The sequence below is a fragment of the Neodiprion pinetum genome, chromosome 6 (assembly GCF_021155775.2).
Source record: "Neodiprion pinetum isolate iyNeoPine1 chromosome 6, iyNeoPine1.2, whole genome shotgun sequence".
NCBI lineage: Eukaryota > Metazoa > Arthropoda > Insecta > Hymenoptera > Diprionidae > Neodiprion > Neodiprion pinetum.
Window position 1 is genome coordinate 3628347 of NC_060237.1, and position 17150 is coordinate 3645496.

The 17150-nt window shown below is 42.7% G+C and overlaps 1 protein-coding gene across 2 annotated transcripts; it reads left to right on the top strand.

The window, feature by feature from the left end:
* Window positions 1-6981: 6981 nt before the first annotated feature.
* On the top strand, window positions 6982-16902 carry LOC124220908 (high mobility group protein DSP1). Of its 2 annotated transcripts, none has more exons than XM_046630343.2 (6): window positions 6982-7361; window positions 7979-9090; window positions 13034-13261; window positions 15408-15574; window positions 15780-15954; window positions 16297-16902. In XM_046630343.2, exons 2-6 carry the CDS (start codon window positions 8485-8487, stop codon window positions 16420-16422), a joined length of 1302 nt encoding a protein of 433 aa, XP_046486299.1. In that variant the 5' UTR covers window positions 6982-7361; window positions 7979-8484; the 3' UTR covers window positions 16423-16902. The 2 variants fall into 2 exon arrangements, with proteins under 2 accessions (XP_046486299.1, XP_046486300.1); XM_046630344.2 differs by having other exon boundaries at window positions 13088-13261.
* The last annotated feature ends 248 nt before the right edge of the window (window positions 16903-17150 follow it).

The window sequence follows — 17150 nt, forward strand, 5'->3', positions numbered from 1 at the left end:
CGTTAATGATACTACCTCGACATCTCTTTCCATGTGTGTTTTGTTTTTGTTTTTTTGAAACCAATCTAGACGTCTCCGTCTCGACATTCCATCGCCGAAAGAGTCTGTAATTTGTTTCGATGATTTTTGTAATGATATCTGTAGTTTTACTTTAAGCACAAAAAGAATGCATCATTTGATCAAGGCAACCACAATCTAGATCTGTCTCATACGTGTATATATATATATATATTTATGTAAACATGTCCGTTCTTCCAATAACTTGTGAATTTACTCGCTGAATGTGTCATATGCAAATTTATATCTCTCTCGCACATGCGAGAGTTTCGTAATTGTGACATTGGATTACATCCAAACAAGAAAGCGAAGAGAGGAAAAAGAACTTCGTTGCATTATAACGTCCTTCTTACAAGCAACTATAAAACACTGGAATAACAACCATTGCACAGGCAATTAACTTGGCAAAGTATTGTCGTAAAAGTTTTCTTCTCCGAAGATGTCGCCTAATCTTGCCTGGATCCGTTAAAAATTATCGAGCTTAAAATTATTATTTGATATAGTATTTAAATAGTCTTATCAAAAATACCCGTCGCCACTATTTCAACGTATACGAAAACTGTGGAAAATTCTCTTTCTATAAAAGTTGACAAACATGTTTTGCATCGTTTTTGAAACCGACTGTAGCATTATAAAATGTTAAGGCGTTGAATGGCGACCATCTTTTTGTATTCCTCGCGTAAAATCAATTACAGTGTCCCGAATAAAAAGCACGTCTTTTTCCTCGCTCACCGGTAATAAGCTATCTCTGAAAATCATAAACAGTCGTTTCTGGTAAGCCTGTAAGGAGCTACGTAACCTTGCCTGCCTGTGTACGATGAAACATGTATGTATGTACGCCGGTGCGCACCGTTCGTTGCTGCGCTAGCGCAACGCAGCACTTTTCGTTTATACATGTGTGCATACGAGACACACGGCCATACGCGCGCGTATCTTACGCGTTAAATACACACACGTACGAAGGTGCGTGCACGTTCCGTGCCTGGCGCAGCTCGGCTCTTTGGTTCGCTTCGTACAGCTGCTGCCATCTTGAGGAAAGACTTCGACCCGAGCGAAGCCTGGCGGCAGCCATTTCTAATAAATCGTGTGACGTTCGTCGGGGTTTATTGTTGTTGTCGCCGCGCTGTAGTAAAAGCGAACTAATTGCAGTTGAAGGTTTGAGTGCGCGTGAGGTAAAAGAGAGGCAAAAAGAAAGACGACAGAGAAACGAATAATAAAATAATCATAAAAAATAACATGGTACATGCGTAAACGATAAACCACGTGTATGCACACGTATATATATTTCACGTACGACACAGATGATAGCGCATTTCGTACAGAGATCAGAGGTAAAAAATAGTTGTTAAAAGAGGAAAGAAAGAAAGAAAAGGAAATAGAAAATACTGGGAAATACACGAACGATGCAAATGTGAAAAACAATAAGTCAATTTAGATAAATAACGAAAGGTAGGGACGCAAATATAATTGTCTTCGTCATCAATTTCAGTGTTTTAACAAGCGCAATTTTGATTCCGTGCTCTTTCGCAACAATTTCGTTGTTTTTTCTTTTCTCATTTTCTGTTCGAACAATTACATGTTGTATAATACAAATATATATACATATGTGTGTGTGTGTGTCATTTTTTTTTTTTATTTTATTTTTTTTTTATTTTTTAAACTATATATCTCACTTCCTTTCGATTCTGGTCTCTCGACAAGTTCGTGTCCTGGCGTTCGCATGCCGGAAATTGTCGACAGAGCCCGAATTCGTCCGCCATGTGCTGCGATTGTCCAATCAAATTCGTGGAACGGACGAATCGACGACGAACGAACGAAACCTTGCCGTACTACGTTGGTCGTGAGATAAATTCGACCGGGCTAGTGATTCGAAAATTAATCGAACATTATTTCACGCATTTCGCGAGGTTTGACGAACGTTAGAATTCATTGTAATTTTGCTACGTATTCGAGTCACCCTAGGTCATTGTGTTTGTTCCGTTCAAGTATGTCGATACGAACATTCTATACATGCTTCGCGTATGGCGCGCGTGCGCCTCTTGCGCGGCCATTAATTTGCGGTTTTTTTTAGAAGTTGTGGAACTTTAACCGCAAAATTCAATACCCGAGTTGAATTTGAATCATCTTTTTGACTGTATGGATTTACAGGATGTGGCGTACGCGTAATGCTTTCACAACTCCGTTCAATGTTTTCAGCGATGCGTAATTACTCGGACTCCCAATTCCGTAAAACTATTCAAACCGCGATTCGCGTGTACGAACAAATTGAATTCTTTTTTTTCAATCTACGTTCTAATGCTCCGATGTTACAGATTTCACAAGTATGTGCTACACGCGTTCTGAGATTTTCCCACCGATAAAAATGATTCTTCGTGATAAACAATTCCCTAAATTTTCATTGACCAACGCCAACAGCAGAATCGAAATCCCTTCGCAAATCAACGGTCATGACTGCGTATTGTCAGCTAGTATTCAGATTTGCGTGTATTTTTATTATCTCTGTAAAAGCATTGTGTTTTTGTATATTGATTGGATTAGTAGTGTGATTCGTCAGCTTCAAACGACGTTTTGTAGGTGAGAATGAACAACATTACTCCGATTAGCTCGTCTTAGTCAAAGCCACCGCCTTTATATACAACGAAAAGACTCGGGGTTCGTTCTACAGAAATAAAAGAGATCTCTTACAGCTAAATGATATTCGTAATACGCCTTTGATATAATGCCAAGTTCGCCGATAACCAAGCTGAAAACATAATTTATTTCTATTCGCTTCTCTTTCGTATTCTTCGAGCTACCAGTCTGTGAAATATTGAATTATCCATAGCCACGAACAGAAAGTTTTTCGTTGTTAAATGCACGGAGTAGAGAATTTGCCCGAGTCACGGTTACATTCTGGTGGTATTTTTTGCTCTCAGCAATCCCGATCATCGTCTCAACTTCAGGTCCAGTTAGTGAAAAAATTGAAAAATGAATAAACGAACGTATAATGAACAACGATATCGATCGCGACGATTTTCAATCGTTCTATTTTCAAATCAGTCATGTTTTGTCACCACACGAGTATATGTACGATATACGTACACAGCAGATAAGGTGGATCCGATTGGTTACAAACGAGACTTCGGTTTATTTACTTCACCTGTGTACTTCTATTTGAATAAAACAAAGGGTGTTAGGTGTTTCCGAGTGTGCGTTCGTACAATAAGGCTGTACTGCACAGCTTTGGCAAAAGGTGAATTTATATTTTTACGTGTCGAAGTAGGCGATTTATTTTCTTCATTTTTCATCCTCGGAAATCCGTTTCGGCGAATAAATATATCCCCAAGTAGCCCGTAAGAAATGTTTTCTGTAGGATGTACTCGGAACTTCTCCCGTCATTAGTTATCACGATACCGGAACAAAACCCAAGTTTTAACACTTACCGAGGACAATGTTTTTGTCGGCAATGCATCGTCGTGCCGTTGACGTACGTCTCTTGTCTTATCTGTAGAAGCGTTAATGTATCTACCTGTTGATACAAATTTTGAACACAAAGCATCAACGTTCAATTGCATTTGCACATATATGCATATCGGTCCCCCCCCCTCATTTATTCTCTGCGCTACGCTCTAAGGTAATTAACTTGAGAATTTTTACGTTACGAGGAATCTTATTGAGAAAAGAAGACCTGATTTACGTTTACGTGAGTAAGTGAATCACACTGATATTGGAATGTAATTTTTTTTTTTTTTTTGTCTTATCTTTTTCACCCGTTGTACGTACATGCACGGTTCGTTTCCCCGACGGACGAAGACGGACAACGATAGTTTGGAAATGAAACAAAGGAGGAATCGATGCCCGTACAATCGCAGGCGAATTGGAAAAAAGGAATTTATTTTTTATTAAGAAAAGGAAAAAAAAAACAAACAGCAACAAAACCTCTACGTTTCGGCGTAATCCGCAATACATTTTATATTCAAATTGCGAGATGGGTGTTTTTTAAAATTGCTGGAGACTGCGAGGTATGTCGGCGCCGTTTTTTTTTTTTTCAATTGAATCAACTTTAAAAACGCGGGATAGAGACGGTCTGGAACATGTGGCTCGGTCCGTTGGGTCCCGGTTGGCCGAGTAATTTTTGAACAACGCGTGTTCGCTTCCTCTCCTCTCTCGCTCGCTCTTTCTGTCGGGTTCGCTTGGGCAACGGTATAAGTGTAGGTTTCCGTAGGTAGCACCTGCGATCCGTGATCCACAACGTTGCCACTGTGAGTTCCCGAAAGGAACCCTGGGGAAACCGGCGTTAGGATGTGAGGAAACTCAACGAGGTATAAACCAGGCATTGTATCTTTACGAAACATTGTTAGTTCCCAGAAATTTTCCGAGTACCAGGATGCGTTTTTCTTCGAACACCAATCACCGGACAATGTGACTGCGTTCCGTTATTTCCCGTGCACGCTTTGATAATCGCTTTCACATTTCATTGAATTTTTCGGTAATTCGTACCATTATTTTTTCGCGGACCATGTTGGTTCGGTTCTTCGTATCTGTAAACCCGCAATACGCAACGTGAGCACCTCGAGCTTTTGACGGCGTACCCTTCTTACAATTAATATTTTTCGATATGTACGTTAAAATGCGGAAACTATATCTACGCGTGGAAAAACCAGGCGATACAAACGGCTCAACCCCGCAACCTTGCACGAAACGTCATCGTCGCGTGATTAATTATACTTACCGACTGAGCACGTATCACGTCGAACAATAGAAGACATTTTTAAATTAACCCTTGCCCTACGGTGTCGATTCCCATCAAATTTTTTCCGCAACACCAGCGTTTGTACCGTTATAGTTCTATTCCTTTCCACAGTATATGCGAGCGTACGTGTGTACCTTATCAAAAATTCCATTAGTAATAAGTCTATAATTCGAAAATCAACGCGATTGCGATTCTCCCCGACATGCCCCCCGCCCTTAATTTTCGACGTCTCTCCTCCCGTCGCCCCTCCGTTAGCTCGTAAAGTCGAGTTAAAAAGTATCGCTGTTTCGTCGAACGCGGTATACGTGCGCACGTATCCTTGCCCGAACCCTATACCCTGTTTCCTAGCATAGCATTTCGTCGGGAGAAGAAGGGACGCCGCAGCATGGCGGCACCGAAGCAGGGCGAAGGGTTGGCTAGACCAGCGCTAGGCGTTCGTGTGAACGCGGATGCGCGCGCCTCGCGTTTCTCTCCTCGGCTAGAATCGGCAGGGATCGTACATTTTCGGGCGAATGGACGCCAACGACACCGAAACGGAACGAACGAACCCCGGGTTCCACCTCTCTCTTTTTCTCTCCTCCTTCCTCTCTCCCTCTTGCCTTCTGCCGCTGCTGCTGGCCCTGGGAATGCGCGGCGCCCGCTTGCCTCTCCGCGTCTTATTGACCCGGACCCGGTTCGGTTCTCTCCTCTCTCTTCGATTCGTGCTGCCTCTGACTCGCTCCGACCCGGTACACCCAGCCGAATTTTACACACGCATGTGCTACACTCGGTTTCGATCCGTTTTAACAAACGGAAGAAAAAAAAGATACAGAAAAGAAAAAAACAACCACAAAATTTTTCAATCCTCAATTTTCATATCTGCTCGCGCGTTGCCAGTTTCAAATACGCGCAATCGAGCGATGGCCGTACAACCAGGCAGCGTACAACGTACACTTTGTACTCGTATCCTCGGTACTCTTCTCAACTCGCTTCGCGCGGATACTCGTGATATTTTTCATTAATAGCCAAACAAGCCAAACGTCGAAACAGAGTAGGAAGGGGGCGAATTAACGATATAAAAAAAAATAAAAATAAAACTATAGTAAAAAGAAAGTAAGTAAAAATATGGTAAGAAATCTCTGCCTAAAATTTGACCTCGAGTTTCAAGGGTAGAGAAGGGTTCAGCCCCTCTACCACCGGCGGTTAGACGCTCTCGATCGGCAGAAAGAAGGAAGGCAGGCAGCGTTGCCCGAGCCGTGGTGGCAGGCTCCGGGCATCCCTACCCTGGATTTCCAGCACTCGGGTTGGCTGGTAGGATTTTCCTTTGTGAGCGTCGGGCGGCGTACGCGTACCGGCTAGTGAAAGCTCGACTTGACAACGCCGCGTCCCCGACACACACGCTCAAGCCCGACGCCGGTTCGTTTGTGTGCGAGTTTCTCGTCCCGTGTATACGCGCGTAATAGGTGCCGCCGGTTGGTCGCTAGCGTGAGAGAGAGAGAGAGACAAAGAGAATAAATTTTATTTCGTTTCTACTCCCTCGTCATTTACCGCGTTTCTTCTAAACCAGCCGGATTTACGGCAACGTCAACGCGCCCGTCGTACGTTTCTCTCCCGCTGCCTTGCGTGGCTAGAATTTTCCAACGGCAAAGAAACGAGGGGGAAAAAGAGTCGAAGAAAAGTTTTTCTCTCCCCATATCTCTCTCTCTCTCTCTCTCTCTCTCTGTCTTTCTGCGCCACAGTCGCGCTGCAGTGTTCAACGTATATACATACGCGGCTCAAGAGGAGGACAGACGACGTCGCAACGGCGTAGCAAAGTAATTGCGTTGGTAGTGTGAGTAGTAGTAGCAGCAGTAGTAGTAGTAGTAGTAGTAGTAGTAGTAGCAGCAGCAGCAGCAAAAGCAATAGTAGTGTGTATCAGCAGCGTGTGCGTGTAATATACGTGTACGTTTAGTTGCGTACGTAGTTGTTCGGCGAGGCGGCGTCGGAGGCTAGAGGCCGCGGCGGAGGGGGGAGGAGAAGGAGGAGGTGGCGGCGTGGCGGCTGAGTATAGACCGAGCCGGCGAGAGAGGGCGGGCGTGCTGGGAGCGGGAGAGAGAGAGCGGCGGAGAACGGCGCGATGTCCCCCCTTCTCCACCCCGGGCATTCCCCTCGTTCCCCTTAGCCGCCCCTACCTCTCCTTCCCACCGAACGCGGAGCTAACGAACGGCAAGCGTAGCGTCGAGTAGACCGCATCCCAAGTAACGTACCTTCGTCCTCTCTACCTTCTCTTCCTCTACCTACGTGGTATCGCGCGTCGAACGCGTAACCGTCGCCGCCACCGCCGGATTCGCCGCCTTTAACCAACCAAAAACCAACGATATATCGATATATAACCACATAGTGTGTGTGCAGAGGGGTTAGACGCGAACGCGTGTTACACGACCAGATCGGCGTTGCTTAGTTTCACGTTTTGGTTTTTAGTTTCCGTTTCGTTTCGTTTCCGTTCGCGTTTACTGGTTTAAACCCGTCGGCTTTTTTCGCATCCAGAGGTGAAAAATCTACGAAGTGTGTTCCAAGTTTCTACATCTTTTCTTCTATTTTTCATCGAACTTCGGTAAACGTTGTTTACACATGCGATAAAAAAATTCTGTACCTCGTGTACGTGTGTGTGCGTGCGTCTGTGTGTCTGTGTGTGTGTCTGTATATATATGTATACGCATACACACATATTATATATATACAGTCATACATATATATGTATGTATGTGCATATATGCACACGATTCACGTATATATTATAATACAACTTTTCGAAACCCGGTGTACAAAGTAAAGGGTGAATTTCTTTCCCCTTCGCAGCCTTGTGTTGTAACCCATTTGGTGTGTTTTGTTGTGCGCGGGACGCAGTGGACGAATAACGAGGCAGCAGCGGCCAGACGCCGTCGACAAAACGTTGTTCCCTCGTTCGTTCGTTCTTTCGCAGTGTGACAGTGTGTGCCTTGGCATAGACGCTATATACCTTTGCCCGTAATAACGTACGTACGCACACGGGGACACGACAAGGCGTTGTTGTACAGAGGGAGCAGAAACGTTGTAAAATACATACGTTCGCAGGTATAGACACATATATATATATATATATATATATGCGTGTGTGTATAATATATAAATATATATATATTCATTCACACATACAGACACACGCGCGTTTACATATATACGTATTTGCAGAGAAGCGCGCGCGCGCGCATACAACACGGACACACAAGGAAGCCGGACTCGAGACGCACACGGACGTAGAGAGTTAGATACGTACGCTCGCACACACGGAGATACGTGAAATACATTATCGTGAGAGAGAGAGAGAGAGAGAGAGTGTGAGAGCGAGAGAGAAAGAGAGGCAAAGAGAGAGGGAGAGGCAGAGATACACAGGAGGGATACGTACATACGTTTGGCAGGCGCGCGCGCGGTACTCGCTCGACGTACGAATGAGTGCGTGAGCGAGCGAGTGTGTGTGCGTGCGTGCGTGCGTGTCGCGTTGCCTTTGCCTTGCTGCGTGGCGTACACGACGAGGACGACAACGACGACGAAGACGACGACGACGACGACAACGACGACGACGACGACGACGACGACGACGAGGAGGAGAGAGAGTGTGTGCGTGTGAGCCGTGTATCTCTCGTGTGTGTGCAATTCCCCAAACGCCGGAGATAAAGTGACAGACGGACGTGTGTGACATGTCGGAACACCACCGCGTCGGCGGTGGATGGGGCACGGCGTCCCCGGGTACGCGAGAGGATGGATCCGGTGGAGCGGTATGGTGGCCAGGCGGTCTTAACGCCGTATCGGCCGAACAACAGCAGCAAACCATGCAGCAACACCATCAGCACTTGATCAACCAGCAGCAGCAACAGCAGCAGCAGCAACAGCAGCAGCAGCAGCAGCAGCAACAGCAGCAACAACAACAGCAGCAACAACAGTTATCCCAGCATCATCAGGACATCGTTAGAAGTACGGCGGCGGTTGCCGCCACTCAGCAACTTTTCTCCTACAAGATGGCCTCCAGCTTCCAAAATCCGGCAACTACCGGCACTCAGTCGACCGTTTCGACGTCGGCGCCTGTCGGATCCTGCATGCGGGGGGGTTACGATTACAGGCTTGGGGGTGCTGGTGGAGGTGCCGGCGGACCCGGGGCACCCCCCAGTGTTCAGTGGTGGTATCCCGGCAGCGTTATGGAGGCATCGCAAAATAATCTTCATCAACAACAGCTTCAACAGCAGCAGCAACAGCAACACCTATCGCCTATTACTACGCAAGCTTCCACGCCCCCCATTATGTCCCCGGTATGTTACCGATCGAACGAACAGCAACCCCTTTTCATTCCGAGTTTATCGCATTTTTTCCGACTATTACTTTTCATTTTTTATTTTTTACCTTTAGTCTTATTTTATATTCAACTTTTGTTCATCCGAAAGCCTCTACTCCCAACACCCTTGTCTTATTCCGTGAACCGCGACGACGACGACGACGACGACGACTAACGGGCGTTGCGACTGTACACGTTCAATGTTAATTCTTTCGCCACGCCGTCATCGCAGCTTCACTATTTTACGTCCGTATGTACAAAGGCGGACAAACGCGGTCGTTGAAGAGGAGAAAATTCCACTTGTGGTATACGTATATACTATTTCGTATGTGTCGCGTTATGCGTTTCGAACTTGTTCTTTCCCTTCTTTAATTCGACGTGTCCTTCTTAATATTCTCGTTGTTGTTCTAGGACGACGTTATTGCTTTACTTTTTCTTGCATTGCGGAGGTCTAGCAATGGCGGCGGTAGACGGTAGTTGGTTTTTTTTTAGTTCCTTCTTTTTTTTTCCCCCTTCATATCGTCCATTTTGCCCCATCAAGTTTTAAGGCGTAGCCATAAAATTTTGTCGCCCGCGGGAGAGTAGGTATAGAACCGTGTGCGTGAAGTAAAAACTGTTCGTGTTTCTTTCAGTTTTTATTCTAATTCTCTTTTGTTGAAAGTATTTACGCTTCGTTGTGCATCGGGTGTGCCTTTGGTGCGAACGTTGCGACGTGCGTCCATTTCGCCTCTTTGAAGAATTATTACATAAAAAGAAAAAAAAAAAAAATGTTGGCGATTTATTTCTACGTTGGGAGATAATTTATCATACACTGTTACCCTGCGCGAAGCACGGAGCGAAATGGACATTTGCGTGTATTGCATTTATTGTATTGAGAAAAATCACTAGCGGATTTATCTCGACTCGATTCTTCTTCTCTATCCTTTGGGCGGGGTAAAGTTTATTGACCCGATGCTGAATTGATAAATCGTCTTATTAGTACGGTTATACTCATTTATATTGGTTTTCTTTGTTTCTCTGGCTACTACGACTTAAACCGGGAGTTGATTAATAATTTCTTCAATATTCTTTCGATTTGACAATTTTATCCGACTTAAATCACTTTTCAAGATTATAGGAATTGATCATTATTGTTCAAGTGTTCCGCAGAGTGTTGTGTGCGGACGCGGTAATGCTTTGATCAATAGCAGCTCGGCTGGTTTAATGTCACGACCGGCGGTGTGATTTATGCGCGAAGTAAATGAGAAATTAAAAATTAAGATTCTGCCACGAATGACGAACAAGTGCAAAAAGTAAATGGTGTCAAAATTTATTTACTGATACTATTGTTAATGCTTCTTTGCGGGAAGCTTTGTTTTATACGGCAATTTTGTCTTTTTAAAATCTCACTTCGACCTATCCGCGCCGGGGTCAAGCCAGATACACGAGAAAGACGAGGATGGAGAAAAATGACGAGCGAGAGTGAGTGAGAGAGCGTGAGAGCGGCTGAGCGAGAGAGAGAGAGAGAGAGAGAGAGAGAGAGAGAGAGAGAGAGAGAGAGAGAGAGAGAGAGAGAGAGAGAGAGAGAGAGAGAGAGAGAGGGGTAAAGTAAACGAGAATTGCATCATGGACGCGCAGGCATTCCGGTTGTTAGAAAAATTTTGACGTAACAGCAATAAACAGCGGTGCGGGATGGTGGCATGTGAAAATTAATAACGTTGCCGTTCTAACGAAATGCGAATGCCAATTAATAATTACAGCTCGGTAGATTGAACAATTTCGGTTCGACGGAGTCGCAATGTTTGATCATTAATTCTGATTGTTGAATTTTGAGTCGATTATTACCGTTTGCCTGATTCTCGAGTTGAGTCTTAATTAGGAATCCATTTTTAGACGCTCGTTCTTTTTATACTATCTTGCCACATAATATTACTAATGTTTACCCCGTCTACGGTTAGAGAAGTTTAATTTTACACCCATTTGCCGTGTCATGTCTGTTTGAGGAATGATTTCACAATTTATTTCTAAAAATTTATCGTAACAATTTTACGACGATAAAATAACGGAGAGTGTTGATTCTTTCTCGAGATTTCATCCACGGAATTTTAGGCTTTCATTTTGGAATTTAGGGATTATTATTAATCTGTTTACGTAGCAACGGTGACGTATCGCGTGTCGAGTAGATCAACGCTACTTGACGGACGTGTGTATCGTGACACCATGGTGTTATTTGATAGCCTGTACCGAGCGTAGTCTTGTACTGTCTTTGCCGTTCATTACGAATGAGCGTTCAATATTTTGAGTAAATATTATCGCCATTCTTGGTTCCACGAAACTAGCGAATAGAAATGATTCACAGAATCTTAATTAATACGCAACGCCCGCGCATGCAATGCGTTTTGATACGTACATGCATAACGCACATGTATTATACGTATCATATGTCTATATATATATATATATGTATTACGCAATGATTTCTTACACTTATACCCGGTTCAGAATAACTTTTCGTGATGATATAAATAATTTCGAGAGGTCGTCGAATAAAAATGATATTAAATAACGTGAAACACAATAAGTGGCAAAATTTAAAACGCAGGCGATATTACATTCCACGTCTATAACGTATATGTATATTAATAATTTTATTTTCTTTCTTTCTTTTTTTTTTTTTATTGTTCGGTATATATCGTCGAAGAAACGATTAATATAAATATGCAACGTGGCGAGCGATGACGTAACGATCCAGGGTACACACATACATCTGTTGACAAACCAACGCCTAAATTTAACAAGCGCACAGTGGTTACTAGAAAACATGTCCCTATGCGTATATAAATATGGTGTAAACTTACGCATTTATACAACGTATTATTAGCTTATGGTGAAATGCGAGAAAATAAGAATGAATAAACAAATCAATAAATGGTTCAACGAACTTATCCTCCGTTCGAAAATATTTACCATCGCGTTTATTCCAAGATCTTTGTTAACTTGTCGCCGCCTTCGGTATAGGAATTTCATTTTATTTTTCCCCTACATTTTCCGGTTATTCTCGTCACTCGTATTTCTAGTTGGAACAATAATTTACGACCACGCGTAGCACTTATATATACGCGTGTTGAATGTTCGTGGTTACCGTTTTCCGATAACCTCGCGGTACGAAATGCAAAACTGAACATTGAAGGTGTGACGAAAAATTAGGATTCTTATATTTTTTCTATTTTTTATAACGATGACGATATCGTGTGTTATACACATGTTTGTTATCCACTTCCAGTACGTATTATTTCTAGCGTCGGATGATTTCGGATAAGATGTTCATATCCCCTCTCCTCTACCATCACGGGTATTCGCGTGCTTACGGTTTTTGAATCTTTTTTTTTTTCAATTTTTCTTACATCTCAAATAATATTCTAGCACATCACATATAAGGTATCTCACGTATTATACCTCTGCTTATTTTCTGCGGAATTTGCCAATCTCGTTTTAGCTCGTGTAAGCATTTTTCAGACTGTACCAGTACACGACTTATATATTAAACTGAAACTCGGCGGTGCGATGCTTTTCGAACAGCAGGAACAACAGTTGCGTTTTGAATATTTGGAACCGTGCAAACCGGAGTGTGCGGATACATTTTCAAATTGATTATCATTCACTCCCCCCTCCCGAGTTCCTTGGATAGGCTGAAAATAGTCGTAAGCGGTTCAATTACTTTGACGAATCTCGCGTGTGTCTGGGAGAGGTAAAAGTTTGCAAGAGTAACGGAAAAAAAAAAATAAATAGAGTAAAGAAAGAAGGAAAATTTACCTTCGCACGCAAACTTTCATGTCAATGCGTATGAGAATAAATTTGCGAACGTTGAATGCAGTGAGCGCTTCCGCAGCGTTAAAATAAATTATTCGAATCCAAGAAATGCATGGTATCCTTGCTTACAGCATCAGATACAGCAGCTACCACAACAGCAAAATAATCTGCAAAATCACGCGCAGGGCTTACAGCGAGGAAAAATGCCGAGAGGAAAGGCAGCCGATGCTAAGCCGAGGGGGCGAATGACTGCGTACGCGTTCTTCGTACAGACTTGTCGCCAGGAGCACAAGAAGAAACATCCCGAAGAGAACATCGTATTCCAGGAGTTTTCCAAAAAGTGTGCTCTCAGGTGGAAGGTGAGTCCTTTACAATTTATGCCTGCTTATTATTATTCCCTAATCGCGATTCGGTTCATTAAACCACCGAACACTAGGTATTAACGCCTTATTTATACCCAACATAAAATAAAATGTGTTTTCGTTGTATCGAATCGTTCGTACGGGTCTTGCGCGGCTGTAAAACTGAACAGAACGTTCAAATAACACCTGCCTTTTCGTGTAAGACTATTTAAATTTCTTTCATCATTCGTTCGCATTCTAGTTGGGTTTTTTTTTTTTTTTTTTTTTCTCCTTCTTGTTCCTCATCTTTTCTCCCTTTCTATAGTCTTTGCACCGTATTATCTGGAAATTTGAGCAACATCGTTAAAATCGGTATAAGAGGCCCACCAGCGGCAAATTAACGATAATCATATGCGATCGCGTGCACTGCTCCTAATCGTCAAAATATTCTTCGTTTAATTTCGTTTGAGCCAATTGATGAACGAGTCGAGGCCCGTAGTACGGGTGATGGAATTTTTTTTTTTTTTCTTCCAATCTTTTTCATTCCCCCCCCGCCCCCCCCAATCTAATCAATGACACGTCATCAAATGTATCACACATGTAACGGTTGTCGGGCTGTTGACTGAAAATTCTACAAATTGGTGTACGAACGAAGAAGTCCGTTCGATGTTTCAATTATTTGGCAATTTGTTAATTGGAAACGAGAGGAAGCATAAATCGGCCGAATTATTCTACTTCGATGTTCGGAATCAAATGTTCGTTTCACTGTAAAAATCGTGAAATTAAACATGTTTGTCAATGGAAAACGGTAACGATTGGGGCTGCTCTCGGGCGCCATAGACGTTGCCGTTGCCCCCAACTATCGACCAACTTCGACCCCTCGGCTTCCCTCTTTTCCCTCTTCCTCCGTTTCCCCCTCGCTTCCCGCTCGTTCTTGTTCCCCTTTCCCTTCCCCCGTCTTTCCCCGGCCGGCATTCGCTCCCCCGACCATTCCACATCCTCGACGGCTCCGCACCTTGATTTTATACCGCCGCCTTTCGTATATAACAGGCTAAAAGACGTAATACGACTTTCAATATATCGTTATATTAATAACGCTATGCGTTGGATGACGGTAAAATTTTCAGACCGATAATTGTAACGGCTTTGATTAACGCGGATTATTTTGGCCGGCTATGCTTATTCATACCCATTCTTTATTTCGGTTAAATAGATTATTATATTTATGGATTTTAGCTGAGACGCGGAGAAAGGCTGGCTGGCTGGCTGGTTGGCTGGCTGGCTGGTTCGCTGGCTGGTTGCTGGGTTATAGGTATGGGAGGAGGTATAACGTCGCACGCGCCCGCGCAGTTTCACCACACGTATAGATTCTTGAATTTTGCCGAATATACATGTATATAGTATACATATACGGGAATATATATGTATATGTGTGTATATGTATGCGTGTGTACAACTTCGCTTTGATACAAATAGCTCATGTACGTGACATACGAGCATTTGTGTTTAAATCAGTTTAAATCGTCGAGAAATACGTATACCCGAGGATTTATATCCAATTGATGGATAATTATTCGATGTGTGCGTACGATATTGTTGTACACATCACTTTCAATTCATTGTTAAATTACAATGTGACTCATACTGTTGTGGGCACCTTCGCGGATCTAGTCATCAGTCTGATAGATTATAGCGACGTCGTTTGATATACTCAGTTTTCAATTGCTGACTATCAAAGTATCAACTTACAAACATCTATAGATAACATTCGCTGGCTGTTGATAGATATGAGTACCTTTGTAATTCCAGCTATTCCTTTTCTTTTTCACATTTCGTTTCAACGCTATTATTCTCCATCAGTTATCCCAAATGAATTCGGCACGTCGCGTAATCATGCGACGACACTTGAATTTTGATTTTAGCAGACTTCCTTGCACCGACGGCGTGTCATTTTTAACTCGTGAAATAGCGCATCTTCTGAACTGCCCAGGCTGCCGGTTGTGTTGCCTTGTTGACGCAGGTGCAGGAATTTCCCAGTACTGCGTATCTATCGGCGCGATATTTCACGCTAGCTTATTTTTGTTTCTTTTTTTATACATATGTATGTATGTATGTGTATTACCGCACTTTTGATTCAGGTTCATACGGCAATGATAATTTTCAGACTATGTCGGATAAGGAGAAGAAACGCTTCCACGAAATGGCTGAGAAAGATAAGAAGAGGTATGATGCTGAGATGCAGAATTACACTCCACCCAAGGGTGAGAATAAAACAGGCAGAGGCAAGAAACGCAAGCACATCAAAGATCCAAATGCACCCAAGAGATCATTGTAAGTCGCGATTTTATTTTCTCCCTTTATCCTACAATGACGAATATGTGTTTCGTTTTGTTTTTCTTCATTTCAATGAGAACATGACATTCTAGTCGCACAATTTTGAAATATTCGGATTAGATTCGTTAAGTAAGTGCATCATCTCCAATCGGTTGATGTCTGCCGGCAATTTTTACGTTTTCACACTGATCCTGGTACACAGGTCGGCCTTTTTCTGGTTCTGCAATGACGAGCGTGGTAAGGTCAAGTCATTGAATCCGGAATATGGAGTTGGAGATATTGCCAAGGAGCTAGGAAAGAAGTGGTCTGATGCAGAGCCTGAAACGAAATCCAAGTACGAAGCCATGGCAGAGAAGGATAAGGCTCGATATGAAAGGGTATGTGGAACCATTGTATAAATGTTAATTCACTTTGACGAATTACAAGATATTCTCGTTGTCTCCAGAATATTGAGTATTTATGCAGCAATCAGATGAACAACCGCAATAATCGTATTTTTTTCAAAATAAAATAGATGTATCGTGAAATTTTCTGCAACAGAAAAATCCTCTTTATACTGTCTGTAACTACCACTGCTACTACATTTGACAAGACAGGTTTTTCTACCAGCTGTGTTCATTATCATGAATGCGGGATCGATCAGTACCGTTCAACAACTGACAAGCCGATCAAAATAACGAACGAACAACCAGAGATGATTATCGACTGCATATTTTCAGGAAATGACTGCGTACAAAAAGAAACTGAAGACCGGGGGACCTGGCGTCGGAGCCCCGGCAATCGCTGTGAAACACGACAGCGAGGAGGATGCGGAGGAGGAAGATGGTGAAGAGGATGACGAATAACGGACACAGTTGAAACTCTGGTCCATCACCCCGTGTCCTTGATATATCCCCAAGCATACCTCACCTACTGTACATACCATTGACCTTAGCGTGAGCGTACTTACACCACTAGGAGAACAAATAACTAACCACCATCCCCCTCCCCTGATTATTTACAATAATAATAATTAAAAATACCGCGATTATGATAATTATTTTAAAAATTGTATGTATGAGTGATGCGAGCGGAGATTGTATGAGTGACATTTGTATTTTAACATATTGATAGTACATAAAACATGTAAAGTGGTATAGGATAGAGGAACGAAAAGATTACCTTATTACCTTTACCCATAGCCCGTTCGATTGGAGGGTACAGGGACTTGAGAGAACCACCGCCAATCTACTGCTCTACTCGCAACATTAATAAGTGAAATCTTATTATTTTCTTTTTACTAAAGTTGTAACAAATAACAATAATTCTGAAGAATTTGTAATTAAGCATCGTGTTAAAAAAAATGCTGCCTTGTAATCGGTCCCTGTCCTTACCATTACATCCTCCCTCTTATATTCATTTTTCATCAATAAAACAAAACCAAGTTTACATTATAAATATTAATTACCACTACTATTATTATCGTTTTCGACGTTCGTTCGTTCATTTATTTTCTATTTCTTTTTTTTTTTTCTCCTTACATACAAATTTTTTTTTTCTCTTTTCTAAATCATTTCCGTGCGTGTAATTACAA

Coding starts and splice junctions, on each gene's coding strand:
- LOC124220908 (XM_046630343.2), top strand. CDS start 8,485: ATGTCGGAACACCACCGCGTCGGCGGTGGATGGGGCACGGCGTCCCCG. Junction 9,091..13,033: donor CGCCCCCCATTATGTCCCCG/GTATGTTACCGA, acceptor CCTTGCTTACAG/CATCAGATACAGCAGCTACC. Junction 13,262..15,407: donor AGTGTGCTCTCAGGTGGAAG/GTGAGTCCTTTA, acceptor GATAATTTTCAG/ACTATGTCGGATAAGGAGAA.